This window comes from Emydura macquarii, unplaced genomic scaffold (assembly GCF_026122565.2).
Source record: "Emydura macquarii macquarii isolate MOO-44397 ecotype Brisbane River unplaced genomic scaffold, CSIRO-AGI_Emac_v2 contig_746, whole genome shotgun sequence".
In the NCBI taxonomy this organism is placed as follows: Eukaryota; Metazoa; Chordata; order Testudines; family Chelidae; genus Emydura; species Emydura macquarii.
This window is the reverse complement of record NW_027130883.1, coordinates 183,156-199,410: the sequence shown is the minus strand read 5'-3', so window position 1 is coordinate 199,410 and position 16,255 is coordinate 183,156. Positions and strand designations below refer to the sequence as shown.

General features: G+C 55.3%; 2 protein-coding genes across 3 annotated transcripts; one reads left to right on the top strand and one right to left on the bottom strand.

Annotated features, from left to right (window-relative positions):
* Positions 1-459: 459 nt before the first annotated feature.
* LOC137149380 (CD276 antigen-like) lies at positions 460-12,273 on the top strand. 2 transcript variants are annotated; one of them, XM_067542878.1, is made up of 5 exons: positions 460-487; positions 6,067-6,261; positions 6,463-6,810; positions 8,180-8,473; positions 8,733-12,273. In XM_067542878.1, exons 2-5 carry the CDS (start codon positions 6,207-6,209, stop codon positions 8,972-8,974), a joined length of 939 nt encoding a protein of 312 aa, XP_067398979.1. In that variant the 5' UTR covers positions 460-487; positions 6,067-6,206; the 3' UTR covers positions 8,975-12,273. The 2 variants fall into 2 exon arrangements, with proteins under 2 accessions (XP_067398979.1, XP_067398978.1); XM_067542877.1 differs by lacking the exon at positions 460-487 and adding an exon at positions 3,393-3,489.
* LOC137149381 (CD276 antigen-like) lies at positions 10,589-16,242 on the bottom strand. Its single transcript, XM_067542879.1, has 3 exons — positions 16,121-16,242; positions 14,606-15,010; positions 10,589-10,693 (listed from the first exon to the last, which is right to left on the bottom strand). The coding sequence occupies exons 1-3, from the start codon at positions 16,173-16,175 to the stop codon at positions 10,686-10,688; spliced, it is 468 nt and encodes a 155-aa protein (XP_067398980.1). The 5' UTR covers positions 16,176-16,242; the 3' UTR covers positions 10,589-10,685.
* Positions 16,243-16,255: the final 13 nt, after the last annotated feature.

Sequence of the window (16,255 nt, the reverse complement as noted above, 5' to 3'; positions counted from 1 at the left end):
GCCCTGGAGGGGGAGTTCCCACTTATTGGTCCGTGTGAATGTCTCTAGACTAAAATATCCCCAGAGCCCCAGGGGGAAAGGGCTGGAAATAGGCCCCCAGGATCAAACTAAAGCCTCGGGCTAAAGCCAGTGTGGCCCTGTGCATTGGATCCAGGAGGGAGTAGCACATAGATGGGGTAATTCTCTCAGCGGGGGGGGCAGTGGGCCCCCTCACACACACACATTAGTGCTGCCTTCTGCGGAGAGCAATAACATGTTCTCTGCCTCTTTTGCCTGCATCATTTGCTTGGCTGGCAAAAATCCCAGCCACAACCTCTTCTCTCCTGAGCCCGCCCCATGTTTTTCCAGCAGCTGGAAAGAAAGAAAGAGCTAATTCCCAGGCTCCCGCCCTGTACCGTTCCCAGCTGGGCCCTGCACCGTAATCGACTCCAGGCCTTCTGCATCTCCTGGACCAGCCCAAAAGGAAATCTTGGGCATATTTTTGCAGGTGGGTGACTTGCCCGGCTGCATTGTTAGCATTTGGGGGCTGGAAGAAATTCCCCCCAGGGAGGATTGGTTGGGACCGGGAGGGTTTTTCTCCTCCTATTTCCTCTGGCGTAGCAGTTCGTTCCTACCTGGTGCCCACATCCATCCACCTCTTCTCACCTCCCCGCCCCTGGCCAGATCCTGATTTCATCCCACCCCTTTTAGTCCCCGTGCCCTTAGAAAAAGATCTTGGGCTCCTCGCCCTTCTGTGGCCTTGTACCACCTCCCCCATGGCTGGCAGAGGAACCCACTGGCTGCCTGGGCTCCGATCCAGGGACCCTAAGACAGGCCGCCACGTTGGCTTCATCAGACCTTTTGCCGCTAGGCTACCTCCCTGAACTTCCTCCTACCCAGCTGTCTTCAGCCCTTCTCCCCCCAGGCCTCTCGAGGTTCCCCCTCCTTTCAGGGCCGGGAATCCCTCGGTAAATCTCCACATGTGTAAACTCAAATCCAGGGCCAACGCTCGCCCCACTCTAATCCCAGTGAGTGACCGCAGAGCTCCTTTGCCGTCGCACCTTCCTCAGATAATAATCCTCTCCTCTGCTGGGCTTCATCCCCAGTTAAGCTGGACCTGATCCTCCAGCTGTGCCCCCTCTGTGAACTGGCCTATAAAGAATCATAGAATCATAGAATATTAGAGTTGGAAGGGACCTCAGGAGGTATCTAGTCCAACCCCCTGCTCAAAGCAGGACTAACCTCAGCTATATCATCCCAGCCAGGGCTTTGTCAAGCCTCAGCTTAAAAACCTCTAAGGATGGAGATTCCACCACCTCCCTAGGTAACCCATCCCAGTGCTTCACCACCCTCCTAGTGAAAAACTTTTTCCTAATGTCCAACCTAGACCTCCCCCCCCCGCAACTTGAGACCGTTGCTCCTTGTTTTGTCATCTGACACCACCGAGAACAGCCTAGCCCCATCCTCCCTGGAACCCCCTTTCAGGTAGTTAAAGGCTGCTATCAAATCCCCCTTCATTCTTCTCTTTTGCAGACTAAACAAGCCCAGTTCCCTCAGCCTCTCCTCATAAGTCCTGTGCTCCAGCCCCCTAATCATTTTTGTTGCCCTCCGCTGGACTCTCTCCAACTTGTCCACATCCTTTTTGTAGTGGGGGGCCCAAAACTGGACACAGTATTCTAAATGCGGCCTCACCAATGCTGAATAGAGGGGAATAATCACTTCCCGTGACCTGCTGGCAATGCCCCTCCTAATGCAGCCCAATATGCCATTAGCCTTCTTGACAACCAGGGCACACTGCTGACTCACATCCAGTTTCTTATCCACTGTAACCCCCAGGTCCTTTTCTGCAGAGCTGCTGCCCAGCTCGTCGGTCCCCATTCTGTAGCTGTGCATGGGATTCTTCCTTCCTAAGTGGAGGACTCTGCACTTTTCTTTGTTGAACCTCATTAGATTTCTTTTGGCCCAATCCTCCAGTTTGTTTAGGTCACTCTGTATCCTATCCCTACCCTCCAGGGTATCTACCACTCCCCGCAGCTTAGTGTCATCCGCAAACTTGCTGAGGGTGCAATCTATCCTCCAGATCATTAATGAAGATGTTGAACAAAACTGGCCCCAGGACCGATCCACTCCGCTCATCATGGAGCCATTGATCACTACTCGTTGAGCCCTATGCTCTAGCCAGTTCTCTCTCCGTTTTATAGTCCATTCATCCAACCCATACTTCCTTAACTTGCTATAAGAATACTGTGAGAGACAGTATCAAAAGCTTTGCTAAAGTCAAGGTATATCACATCCACCGCCTTCCCCACATCCACAGAGCCAGTCACCTCATCATAGAAAGCAATCAGGTTGGTCAGGCATGACTTTCCCTTGGTGAATCCGTGTTGACTGTTCCTGATCATCCTCCTCTCTTCCAAGTGCCTTAAAATGGATTCCTTAAGGACCTGCTCCATGATTTTTCCAGGGATTGAAGTGAGGCTGACCGGTCTGTAGTTCCCTGGATCCTCTTTCCTCTCTTTTTTGAAGATGGGCACTAGATTTGCTTTTTTCCAGTCCTCAGGGACCTCCCCCTGTTGCCACGAGCTTTCAAAGATAATAGCCAATGGTTCTGAAATCACCTCAGCCAACTCCCTCAGCACCCTCGGGTGCATTGCATCCGGCCCCATGGACTTGTGTATGTCTAATCCTTCTAAATAGTCTTGGACCTGTTCCTTCAGCACTGCGGGATGTTCACCTCCTTCCCATTCTGTGCCACCCAGTACAGTAGTCTGGGAGCTGATCTTGTCTGTGAAGACAGAGGCAAAAAAGACATTGAGTACCTCAGCTTTCTCCACATCCTCCTTCACTAGGTCGCCTCCCTCATTTTGTAAGGGACCCACACTTTCCCTGATCTTCCTCTTGTTGGTAACATACCTGTAGAAACCCTTCTTGTTCCCCTTCACGTCCCTTGCTAGCTGCAACTAGTTTAGGTTTTTTTTAACCCTTCAGTCACTGAGCCGTCCTCCCAACTTTCACTCCAGCTTCACGTAATTCTTTGCCTGGGAATTTTCTAGGATTTTTTTCCCCCTGTTCTTAAAAAAATCCCACCAAGGGCAGGGACACTCCCGGGTGTTATTTCGCATGATTTGAAGGGTGGCAGGATTAACTTTAAATCGTTTTTTTAAAAGTCAGTGTTTTGAGGGCACCGTCCCCCCGTACCGCAGCACAGCAGGAAGCGGCTGGTGCCCAGCTGCCAGGCAGAGCTGGGTTTAGAGCTGCTTCGCGGCTCCAGACGGCAAATGCGGCCCTTAACGTGCCATTCACTCCCTGGTTTAGGGGGTGTGTGTTACCGAGCAGAGCGCTGTAAAGTGGCTGCAGGGAGCTCTGTCCCTTTGTCTCTGTGTCTTTAAAGGTAGCTCCTGCCTCAGTTTCCCCAACAGGGCTGCCTCGCTGCGAAGGGGAGCCCTGATGTCTGAAGAGCTATGACAGATGGGCCAATGTTGGCATTAGCTCTCAACCGGAAGAAACCAGGTGGGCACAGCTGGCCTCCCCCGCCCCGTAACTCTAGTGATTATCTCATCAGGCCTACGCTGCTATAGCTGCTTTCAAGTGGCTCCCCCGTCACTGTGCGTACAAGGGGAACAAGGTACAGCCGAGAGCGGGTAACCAAGGGGACAGCTCCTGATAAGGGAGCATCACAGTCACCTGCCTTCCCCATCTGCGGTCCACGTCTCACTTGCTCCAGTCTACACAGCCCCCAGCCCACCTGGGGCTATTCCCAGCCCACCAAGCAGCCTCACCGGGCCAGCAGCCGCACTCTGCTGCCTCTCTGAAGGCGATGGCTGACTGAATGGCCGCAGTTAGCAGTGACTGGCCAGCTCCTTGCGTCTGCCAGTGACAAGCAATGAAAGCCCCTGCACACCTGGGAACAGGCTGCCTGGGGATCAGCCCCCAGGCCCAGGTTTGGAGACATTGAGATTGTGGGGGAGGAGGGGAATCTGTGGGGCTGGCTCACTAATGGTTAAGGGGCTGTTTGAAGGCCCAAGCCTGACACTGTGACACCTCCCTCCCCTCCCCAATCCACTAATTAGTTTTCTGAGTTAAAATGACTTTACAAATGGGGCCTGTGACCCGTCCGTGCCCAGGGCAGCCAGCTGAGAATGCCAAGGTCAGGGCAGGCTGTAAAGGAGAGCAGATTCTCCCAGCACTGGTGGGTGACACTGAAGTCAGGCTTCCCAACCAGTCACAAACTGCACTTCTGAATCCCCACAGAAGCCAGTACACAAATACACACAGCCCCCTTCACTGCATTTCAGCTCCAGGCTCCCAAATCAGCACTAGGTCCAGCAAAGAGAGCAGTTACTTGAACTCTCTGCTCTTTGCTAAAAAGGTTCCCCCTGACCCCAAGGGGTCAGCCACACACCAGATCAATATAAGTTTGGATCTTACCTAAAATACCACACTGCCAGCCAATCCTTTAGTAACTAAAACTAAAGGTTTATTGTAAAAAGAAAGAAATAAACCATGAGAAAAATGTTAAAGGAGAGAAATGTTAAAGGGTTAAAGTAAATCACAGGTATACAAACGATGAAAAGTCCATTTACATCAGGTTGCTGGAAGAAATGTGGATTTGCAGGCTTGTATAGTTCCCTCTGGTTCACATCCAGTACCTGGATGGGTCTAAGTCCTTCAGTTCAGTTGCAAGATGAATAGATCCAGAAGTAGGTGTGAGTCCGCCGCTGAACAGGAGCAAAGGCAAAATGGTTTCTCTGGCTTGATCTTATATACCCTCTGTTTTTTGGCCATGTGGCCTGTGAAACTTACAGGAGCTAAAATGGAGTCCAGAGTCACATGGGCCAGTCCTGGTGACTCCTCCGCCTGGGGTCCATAGTCACATGGGACAGTCCTGATGCTTCATCAGGTGTGCTGCCTGCAATGGAGTCCAGAGTCACGTAAGCAGGTTCTGGTGACTCAGTGGTGATGCTGGCTTCTCCCTCAGGGCCCCTTGCACCTGGGAATGCCTTAATGGGCCATTATGCAGGCCATTGTTCTGCGGCCATCCTATCTGGGGTGTTGCCCAGGCAGCACAATTTGAAACACAGATATCTCCAATACATCTATAACTTCCATGTCACATATTACACATGGACATAAGTATTATTATCTTACTTATCACATTACAACCTTCCGAACAGTACCTGACATGGCATATCCCACATGGATTATTATGATTCTGCCATGCTGATGTCACACAATATACTAAATGCCCCCCTCTCAAGCCAGCCCGCATGACACCCCCAACGCGAGACTGGTGTAGAAAGGAGTAATCGCAGCTCCTGAATACACCTCCAGACAGCATGACAGGCCCTTTAAGGAATTTTGCCCCAGTGTGAAACAACCTGAAATGAACCCCATTGATGCTGGAAACGTTCCCACTGGGGGATGTAGCAGGGGCTGAATGAGCTTTACCTTGGCATCTATCCATGAGCAGGGGAAAAAGACCTCAGGAACCAACCTTGTCTGGATAGACACACCCACCCTGCCTAGGTGCGCAGCCTGGTGGAGCTGCTTTCCCCAATGAGCGCTTGTGGCGTGTGTTGGATTGCAAGACGCTTTGTCACTGGGAGCAGGGACAATAAAGGGGTGTTATCTTCGTTGTGTGACTCAAAGGCAGCAGGGGGTGGGTGCCCGCGCCCCGTGGTGAGGAGAGGGGGTGGGGACAGGTGCGGTGTAACAACGGAGCCGATCAAGACTCCGTTGAGAGTATTTTGTTGCAGATCAATAGAGCTGAAATCACTGGCAAGCAGCTCTAAGCATTAGACTTGGCCAGCTTGCGCTAGCCGTGAGGCTCCCTCAGTAACAGCTGAAATCACTGGGAGCTGCAAGTTGTGTTCAGTGCTGGGATCTCAAGACAGCCCAGAAGTTGCGGCAGTTCTCTGTTGTCTTGTTCAAAAGAGCCCTGAGATATTGAACCCGGCCCTTCTCGCTGCTGACGCCACCTGGCAGAAGGGCTACAGGGGAATGAACTGAAATCTTGTGCACTGGTTGTGCCGGCAGGACTCAGGGAGTGTCTGAGACATGGGAGGGTTTCGTGTTCCCCTATTACAGATGGGGAAACTGAGGCAGAGAGGACGAAGTGATGCATTCAAGGTTTACAGAGGGTGCGTGGCAGACGGAGGATATGAGCCCAGGACTCTGTGTCCCAGCCTTTACTCGCTAGGCACCGTTCCCTGCAGCCTGCAACAGCCATGAAGACGTTCCTCGCTTACTGGTTGCACTTTCCGGTTCTGTTCATGGGAAAAGGTAACTGGGAATGTTACTCATACCACTACACTGGGATAACTGGCAAAAATCCTTGCTTCTCCCAGCATCGCAGCTGGAGTGAGCTCCCCCCACGGCCAGCGCTCCCGCCCTGCTTCCCACAGCGTCCCCTGCTGGGAAAGGCCAGAATTTCACATCCACACCCTAAAACTCACTAACCTTGTGATTTTTTTCTCCCTGCAGTGCAGTCGGCACCAGACGTTGTAGCTCGGTTCGGGGGGAACGTCACCCTGAGCTGCCTCTTCCCGGCCCGGCCTGGGTTGGACCTCCAGCGCCTGACCCTCACCTGGCAGAAGGAGCGGGAGGGGGCAGAGGCCCTGGTGGTTCATAGTTACTATTACGGGAGGGACCAGCTGGCGAGACAGGCCGAGGCTTATAGGAACCGGACCTGGCTGGATCCAGAGGGGCTGGCCCAGGGGAACGCGGCCCTGACACTGAGGGGCGTCTGCCCGCAGGACGAGGGCATCTATCGCTGCCATGTCACCTCGGAGCTGGGCCCAACGTCCGAACACAGCGAGCTGAGAGTGGGAGGTAGGTGCTGGGGATGCTGCGTCCTGGCATGGCCTGGCTAGCCTAGTGTGGCTCCGTGGGGCCCTATAGTGGCTGCAGTCTGCATGGCTCTGTGTCCCCCTCTAGTGGCCGCAGCCTACAAGGTACTTTATTAGCCATCTCCTCAGTCAGAATTCACTCTGAGAGCTCGTCCCACTCGGCTTCCCAAGAATTCAGTGCCACCTCCAACTTTGTTGCTCAGGGCAAGTCTACACTGTCAGCAAATGCAGCAGCAGCCGACGGGAGTTACACAAGCTAGGCAGAGTAGCTTGCGTAACTTCCCTTTAGCGCGCCGTCTCCACTGCGCTGATGGGAAAGGCGTTCCCGGCGACACAGCGCTGCGCTTTTTTTGGAGGTGGTGCCATTAGATCGACTTCCAGAGCAATTGAGCGGGTCTTCACTCATCCAGATAGTTGAATCTGACAGTGGCGTATTCGCCGCCATCCGTGTGTACATAGCCTCAGGTATTTGTACCTGGCACCCAGCAACACTGTGCTGAGCTGATCTGCCTCAAATTCAGGGGGGTGGCTGCGGGATCCATCCCAGCTCCAAAGTCCCTCAGAAACTCCCTCTCGTTGTACATGTTTACACAGCGAATTTACTCGGCCCTGCATTGGACATTTTACCATTGGCTTGGATACGTAGCAGGAACCAATCCCTGAGCCGCAGGCTTTGTCCGTGTTTCGACTTCCTCTTTACCTCTTCTCTCCCTTCCTCACTTATTTCATCCCATGTTACCGGGTTCACAGTAAATAGAGCCCTGGGTGTTCTCCCGCTTATCTTAGCTGGCTCAGACATTCTGTTGTGGTAGCCTACTGACCTCTTAACTTACCTTATTTAGCACAAATGTCCTGTTTCCAGCCTGATGAGCCATTTTCCTCCCTGATCCCATCTTCCAAAGAACGAGCTCACCCCCCCCCCGTATTAATTACTCATGTCAGGCCAGGTCTCAGCTACACTAGCACAGGTGTGGTACTGTGGCTGGTTCTTTAGCTCAGCCAGCTGCAGCTCTGGGGGGTTAGACCCCCAGGTTGTGGGTTCAAACCCCAGAGATAATCTGATGTGGTTGTTATTAAGATGGCTTGCCCGGTGGTGAGAGGGGCTCGTTGCTAACCTATTACCTCCTGCAGCTGGGTCTATCCGGCTAATTGCATGTGCTGGGAGGCTGAATCCCAGAGCTGGGCCCACAGCCTGTGTTGAATCTCTCAGCGCTGAGGCTGCTCTGTACATCACACTGCTGCTTCCTTCCAGAGCGGACTCAATCCGGATTCACAACCCTGGGCAGGACCCAGCCCAGGGGACCCAATTCTGAGCCCCCTCCCTAAATCCACCCCCACTTTTCTCCCCCCAGCCCCATTCAGTGAGCCCCAGCTGGACTTCAGCCTCTCCAGCGCCGGGGTCACGCTGACCGTCCACACGGGGGGCGGCTACCCCACGGCCACGGTGCAGTGGCTGGATGAGGCAGGCAGGGACGTTACGGGAGAGGGCACCACGGAGCAGCGGCTGGACGAACAGGGGCTCTACCAGATCACCAGCCGGGTCACGGTGCCGCCCGCGACCCACAGCGCCAGGCTGACCTTCCTGTTAACCCCCCGCGTGCTGGGGACACCGATCACCCGGCCCCTGAGCCTGGAGCTGAGACCAGGTGAGCCAGAGGAGTGTGTGTGTGGGGGGGGTGTCGGTCTGGAAATCAGCCTCCAGGCGGGGAGAAACCCAATGGGGAGGGGGGCATCTATTCCCCTCCCCCCCCCCCCAGGATCGTCCCCTCCAGTCTATTCCCCTCCCACCCTAAATCTGCCTTCCTCCTGCGATTGGACCCCCACCCCTTTCTCTGAGCATTTGCCCCAGCCCTCAGGGCAGGACCCTGCATTGCGTCACTTCCCCCTCCCCTCTCTCCGTTGCAGGACTCCTGGGTCCCCCGCCCACCTGCCTTGGGGGCCGCCTGGCTGTCGTCTGTGCCACCTGCCTCGGTGTCATCCTCCTGGTCGTGGCCTTTCTCTACTGCCCCCGCCGGGGCCTGGCCGGATCCTGCTCCAGGAGGAGGGCCGAGGAGGACAAGAGAGAGGCCCTGTGCCTGGTCCCAGCTGGCCCCAGCTTACAGGCCGCCCCTCCTGACCACCAGCTGCTGGCCGGGGTTGAGTCCTAGGGGCTCGGATGGGGCAGAGCTGGCGCCACCAGGAGCAAGATCGAACACCAGCCGGGCTCCGTCATCTCCCAGCAACCGAGCCCCCAGAGGAGGTCGGACAACCCCGGTGCCCCCAGGCTACCATCCAGCCAGGCCCCTCTGCCACGTGCCTGACGCATTGACCCAGAGCTGGAAGACCCACCTCACCCTCTGGCAGCGTCACCGCGGGTGTCATTCAGACACCAAATATCCCAGGAGCTCTTTTGGGGATGAGGCAACGAGCCACCGTCAGTGTGAACACAAACATCCGGTAAATGGTATCAATAGTGCAAACACCAGGGAAGCCGTATCAACACCGTAACGATATCAGGACGGGGCAATCTCCGGCCTTTGCTCCCCCGGCCTGAGAATCAGGCTCCTTCCAAGGCCGTTGTTTTCCAGGCAGTTCCCCTCCCGGCACCTGAGAGGCGGCTACAGCTCAGGTGCCAGGAACCACGGGGCTGAGCTCCTCCGGCTTCAGCTCACCAGGGGATGCGTGAGCCCAGCTGGGCCGCGGCAGAACCAGCAGACAGGCCGGCCCGTGCACTGGCGGAGAGGGGCCAGTGGCTCTGCTTTTCAGCCCAGCGACAGCTCCCTAGCTACCCAGTGCCTGCACCCGCAGCTGTGATCACTCCTCTGCCAGCCTTGGACCTGGCCGGCCCCGGCCCTGCTCCCGGGCCCTGCTCCCGGGCCCCGCTTCTGCCCCCTGGCTCCTGTTATTGGCCTGACTCTGGCTTTTAACCTTGGCTCCATTCCTGGTTCCAGCCTTGGCCCGTGGCTCAAGCGCCTGGCCCCGGCTCTAACCACTAGGTCAGACAGCCCACCCCTGACACCGACTGTTACTCCCCAGACTAACTGCAGCCTGGGATTGCCGCAATCTCTTCCCAGGCTGTCCCTCTATCCCACTGACCCCCTCCCCTGCCCGCCCCGTACTCTGCCTTCTTCAGCATCCCTCCTGCCCGGGCTGGATTCTAATCCTGAGACAGGATCGCCCCCCCATGCTTGTCTTGCCTTGTATACAGGGTCTTATACTGCCCTCATCACCACAGCAGCTGAGCGCCTGCTGATCGGGAATTAAGCACCACGATTACGCATTGTGTCTCCTGCTCTTTGTTCTCTCAGCCTTTCCCCAGACATGTGCGTGCACAGGAGTGTCTTGTTTTGATAGGTCACTGTTTTGTTATTATCAATAGACTTGTTGCTACATGTGTATGTTAGAGGAGGCAGGCCATAGAGATGTGTCTTTCGTTTGCAGCAGAAAGTGGAGAGTTTTCTGATTATCCTAAGTTGCAGTGGTAGGTAGTTCCACAGGCTCTGACCCCGCCCGGAGAACGCTGCGACGCATGCACAGACAAGCTTTACTCCTTTGGCTTTACTCTCACACGCCAGGAAGGGCCTGGGCTGGATCCTGCAGCCTGGCTCAGGGCCGAGTCGGGAGCATCTGGCACGTCTTGACGAGGGTCTGGCCAGAACGCGGGGCACGGCTGGTCAGTGGGTGCAGGTGGAGGAGTCCAGGTTGTGTGAGTGTAATATATGTTTTTGTTTAAAAAACTTTTACAACCCAAATAGCCAAAAATCAAAATAACCCTGCAAAGATGAATATATATATTTTTAAACAAGGTGTGCACACCGGATACAATAATACTCGTAGCATATTCCAGTTCTTCCCCTCTCGCAATGCTCCACCAAAACGTTATACTTCTGAAATAAACAGCAGGATCTTATTCAGGGGACAAGGCAGTATGCGGCGTTTATTATGAATACAGAAAATATTTGAAAAAGCAATTGCTTAAAACACACTTACACACACACACACACACACACACACACAGAGTTCTGCAGGAGGGAGATAATTACCAACCTCTGTTGCTCGAGCTGAATCACTGGCCAGGTGACTCCGACACAAGGATGGAGCCAGGCTCTGTCGGTTGCGACATGATGCTCCCTGGGGTTTGCAGAATGAGCCCAAAGTCCAAGTTTGTTTGTTTGGTTTGTTTTTAAAATATTTATTTATTTTATTTGGGTTTATGGATTTTGTCCTGTGAGATGGTTTCCTTGTTTGATGTAATCGTTAATTACGTTTGCTATCGCAAGTGTGAGCTTTTTTATTATTTTTTAGTTTTGTTTTACACTTTGTTTTGTTCCTGTTTTTGGGTGTTAACTCCCCTGTTCTCGGGGGTTATTTTGATTTTGGCCATCTGGGTTGTAAAAGTTCTTTAAACAAAAGCATCTTTTCTTTCTCCTGCCTTGGAGGCTGAGAACCATTACCTCAGCAATTACTTCCTCGCCGTCTTATTTTAGCTGACTCAAACTGCATTCACTCCTTATTTATACTTGCTAACAATTATTACGTTTTTATTTTATTGGTACATTGGTACATTATTTGATACTTATTTATTAACACAATAAAATCCTTATACCTACAGTAATTTTATTAATACTAATTTTACTAAAAGGAAATACAAGAAATCTTATTTGCCCTCTCATTACCCTACGATTTACACATTAACCACATTCCTGATCCGCATTGGGCACTTGTAAATTATTATTATTATTATTACAATTCGGTTTCAGGATGTTCCCAAACATTCATACGTAGATCTGTACAAATGGGGACCCAATGGGTCATAAATGTTACATCACAAAATGTTTAAGTAGGATGTTCCCCCTCACATGTTCAAGCCGTCAGTTATCATAGTGGAGCAAGGGGTGGCATGAATAAACAATGTGTCTGGAACATCTCGATTTAGAAAGCTTTAAATACGTATCTATGGTCCGGGCCTGCTCTGGTTCAGGCCTACATCACAGTGCTGGCGCCTTCATGAGAAGGCATCCTGAACCAGCCAAGCCAGAGGCTGGCTCTTCGCACACGTGTGGCTCGGCTCTGCCGCAGGCCCAGGGTGCTCCGGATTGGCGGAGCAGTTTTGCACCCGGGACAGCTCCTCGGGGCAGGACATGACAGCCACAATGGGGGCCGGTGGGATGGGTCTTGCTGTGGTTCATCCTGTCTGACTCAACCTCTGTTTCCTGCCATCGGCGCTCGAGTTCCTGCCCCTCGCCCCTCATCCGCCCCGGGCGTCAGAAAACCCATGGGACTTGGATGGGCAATGGGGGAGCACATGGCCATGTGGGGGCCAGCCCGGCCATGGCCGAGGCCAGCGCAGAAAGATCCTCGATTCCTCAGCTGCGGGTGGGAGCTGTCGGCCTGTAGCCGGCCTTGAAATTTGGTGGAGGCGTGAGTCTCCATAGTTGAGCCAGGATCTTTGGTCTTTTTTAAGTCACAGATTCCACCCCCCACCCCCCGCATCAGTTTCCCAGTCTGTAAAATGGGGATAACACTAATTCTGTCCTTTGTAAAGCGCCGGGAGAGCTGCTGTTTCAAACGAGGTGTTATTTTTCATTGTTTATTAAATCTTTCCGTCTTTGGCTTTAAAATCCATGAAAATGCGCCGTGCAGGCACTTCAGGAGTTCGAACTCTTTAGCTCAGTGACAAGGTGACTTGATCCCGATCTATCAACACCTCCCGGGGGAGGAGATTTCAGAGAGCAGGAACACGCTGGTCTGATCTAGGGCACTGGGGGGGCTGTAGCAGGACACCAGGTTGTATGGGCCCCCGGCTCCGATCCCTGGTGGCAGAGAGGGGGCGGGATACCTGGCTAGATGGGCCCACAGCTCTGACCTGTGGTGGGGTGGCAGACGGGGTGGGATACTGGGTTCGATGGTCCCAGGGCTCTGATCCAGAGGGCAGGGAAGTAGCAGGATACCAAGGATCTGATTTAGGGGGGGAATGAAAATACCCCCGAGTCCTCCTACTATGGGGGGGGGGGCTCAGCACTCATAACCCCCTCCGCAGATGATGGGGGTAGAGGAGAGAGCGGCACTGGAGTAGCTGCCGTGGCACCTGGGATCGGGCCAAGGAACTGGTGTGATCAGGTGGGGAGCCTCTTCCTGTCCTATCCTATCCTCTCTGTCCTGGACTCACCCCATCCCCCTACTCCCCATCCTATCCCAGACACCCCCTTTCCTCCTGCCTCTCCCCATGGGATGGACAGTGCGAGACATCACGTCTGTACAGGAAAAACACACCCACACCCCGCAAAAAAACACCCCAGTGAAATGGAAACACCAGAAAAAAACAGCTAAAATCCGGATCAACTTCTCTGTGGATTTGAAAACTGCCTGGAGTTTATGAGCAGCAAGAATAGGCCATTCTGGGGAGCCACAATTGTCTCCATTTCCTTCCAGAATAAATATTTGAACAGCTGGACCAAGCATCTCTTCCCTCTTCCCCCTCCTCCCCCCCACAAAAAGGCCTGGGAGCGGGGTGGACACTATAATTGTGAACGCAGGTTAAGACATTTGACACAACCGGCTATAAAACACACACACGATGGCCCTCTGTTGCCTGATGTATATTTACACCCTAGCCAGCCTGGATCCCATTAATAACGGGTGTTATCTGCACTGCTTTTATGAACTCATCTGATTAAGTACCACAAGCATGAAGCACAAATATTGTAACAGTGATATAGGCTAAAATGGCTGTGCCGTAATCCTGTTTGCTTCCGCCCAGTATCCCAGAACTCTTTTCATTTCCCTAAAATAGGGAATTGGGAGCAGTCAATAGGAAGCGTGTCAAAAGCCAGGTACGTTTGTTCGACGTCTTAGTACGAGCTAAGTACGATGGTGCGATGGGACAGCCCAGTTTGGCAGTTGACTGATATTTGACTGCTGGTGGTAGATATGCCAATGGCCTGCGATGGGATGGTAGATGGGGGCTGGGGGGCTCTGAGTTATTGCAGAGAATTCTTTCTCAGGAGTCTTGCCCACATGCTCAGGGTTTAACTGATCACCATATTTGGGGTCAGGAAGGAATTTTCCCCCAGGGCAGATTGGCAAAGCTTTCTCGCCTTCCTCTGTAGCACGGGGCACGGCTCACTGGCTGGTGGATCCTCTGTACCCTAAAGTCTTTAAACCATGATTTGAGGACTCTAAGAACTCAGTCATAGGTCAGAGGTTTATTACAGGAGTGCATGGGGGAGATTCTGTGGCTCTCAGCACCAGGGTCTGGCTTCCCGCACAGAACTTTCTCTGGCCAGGCTGGTGCCCGGGCGACGCTGGCGGCCAGGACTTGTCTGCAGGGGGCGTTTGCACATCCTGGGGCGGGCAGGTCGGTGACGTCATGACAGCGGGTACGGTCAGCACCAGGCAGAGACCCAGCAAAGGGACCCAGCTGCCCCCCAGCCCTGCAGCGGCAGAGGAAAGCCAGGGAGATCCTGGGAAGGAGGGACAGAGATGGCTGCTGTCAGGCTACGCTAGAGCAGTTCACAGCTCTGCCACCAGATGGCAGCAAATGTGCATCCACACTGGGCCTCATGGACACAGAGCAGCTAGGGGCAGCCTGGACCAGTCACTGGATCATCAGAGAACCCGGCACTGCCACAGTTAGATCCAAGGCAGCTGGGGGTGGGGCTTGGTGAAGAATAACCTGATGGATGGTCCCAGCCCAGGGCTCCCCCCACAGCTCTGCTGGCGCCGCTCAATCCTGAGCCCCAGCCCCCTGTGAGCCCAGCCCTGGGCTCCCCATTTCTCCTGTGCACCGTCACGCTCACCTGCAGAACTTCCTGCAATCCCGGCCACCTCGGCCAGGCTGTGGCTGGTTTCATTCACTGCAAGTTCCCTAGTTTCCACCGTCCTGCCCAGCTCAGAATGAACATAGCAGCGATAGACGCCCTCGTCCTGCGGGCGGACGCCCCTCAGCGTCAGGGACGCGTTCCCCTGGGCCAGCCCCTCTGGATCCAGCCAGGTCCGGTTCCTATAAGCCTCGGCCTGTCTCGCCAGCTGCTCCCTCCCGTAATAGTAACTATGAACCACCAGGGCCTCCGCCCCCGCCCGCTCCTTCTGCCAGGTGAGGGTCAGGTGCTGGAGGTCCAGCCCGGGCTGGGTCGGGAAGAGGCAGCTCAGGGTGACGTCCCCCCCGAACCGAGCTGTGATGGGCGACTTGGCTGCGAGGAGCCCTGAAAGGGAAAGAGGGTTGGGGCAGAGATGCCAGCTGCAGCCCTGCCCCCCCATCCCTCCCCCATCGCCCAGTGAGATCCCGGCTGAAGCTATAAACAAGGTCACAATTTACCTGACAGGTGGGAAATCGGAGGCACAAAGGCAGTAGGGGGCAAAGGCAGGAAGAGAACCCAGGAGTCCTGGCTCCCAGCCGCTGTTGGGTCTAACCAAGGACTCCTGGTTGTCTCCCGAGCTCTGGGAGGGGAGTGATGTCTAGTGGTTAGAGCCGGGGGCTGGGTTCCCAACCTCCTCTGCTGAGACACATCTGGACATTCCGGGGGGTGCCGAGGGAGGGGAAGGGGCAGAGGCGCTGTCCCCTTGCTCAGGGAGGGGGGACGGGTTGTTGAGCTCTGGTAGGTTGCTCTGCCCTGGAGGAGGCGAGGCAATACGACAGATCAGAAGCCAATCAGAAGTCAGCTTTCCCCATCTTGTTCTCAGCCACAGGCTGCATGGGAGGGGAGGAGGGGAGGAAGAGCAACTGCTCTAACCACTACTCAGCGCTCCCCCCCGGCTCTGGCTAGCCCGTGCCGGTACCGGGCCGGGTCTGCAGCTGGGCACAGGGGGCACGTGCTGGGGCACCCGACAGGGGCGGATTCCCACACGGGCCAACGGGCCAATTTGGGGGTCCCCCAGGAGCCCTGCCCCGCCCCCTCCCTCCTGGGGCCCCGCCTGGAGCTGCCCACACCGGGGGCCCAGCCCCTGCATCCCCTGCCGGGGGCCCAGGCGGCGGCGGAGGTTTGCCGGGCCGCGCCCCCGGGCTGCAGACGAAGCCCGGCCGGACACCCCGGAGCGGGGGGAGCCCAACGCCAGCGTCTGCGCGGCCGCCCCGGCCCCTGCCCAGCTCCGCGCTGCGGGGGCGGCCGGGCCCCTCCCGGGAACAGCTCGGGGGGTGCACAGCGGGTCCCGCCCAGCAGAAGTTGCCCCCGGCGGCGATCACCTGCCCCCCCCCCGGCTCTAGGGCCGGACCCGGGAATGCCCGAGTCCCCCCCGGGGATGGGAACACAGCAGAGATGGGGGGTTATGGGGCGGGGCGGAGGGACCCAGCTAGAGCCGGGGGGGGCAGCACTCACCCCACAGAGCGCCCCACAGCCAGCAGCGCAGGGGGCAGCCGGGGCGCGGGGCCATCGCTGCCGGGGGGCGAGAGCAGCTGGACGAGACACGGGGGAGCCCCGGTCAGTGGGGCCGGGCGGAGCGTCTGTCCCAGC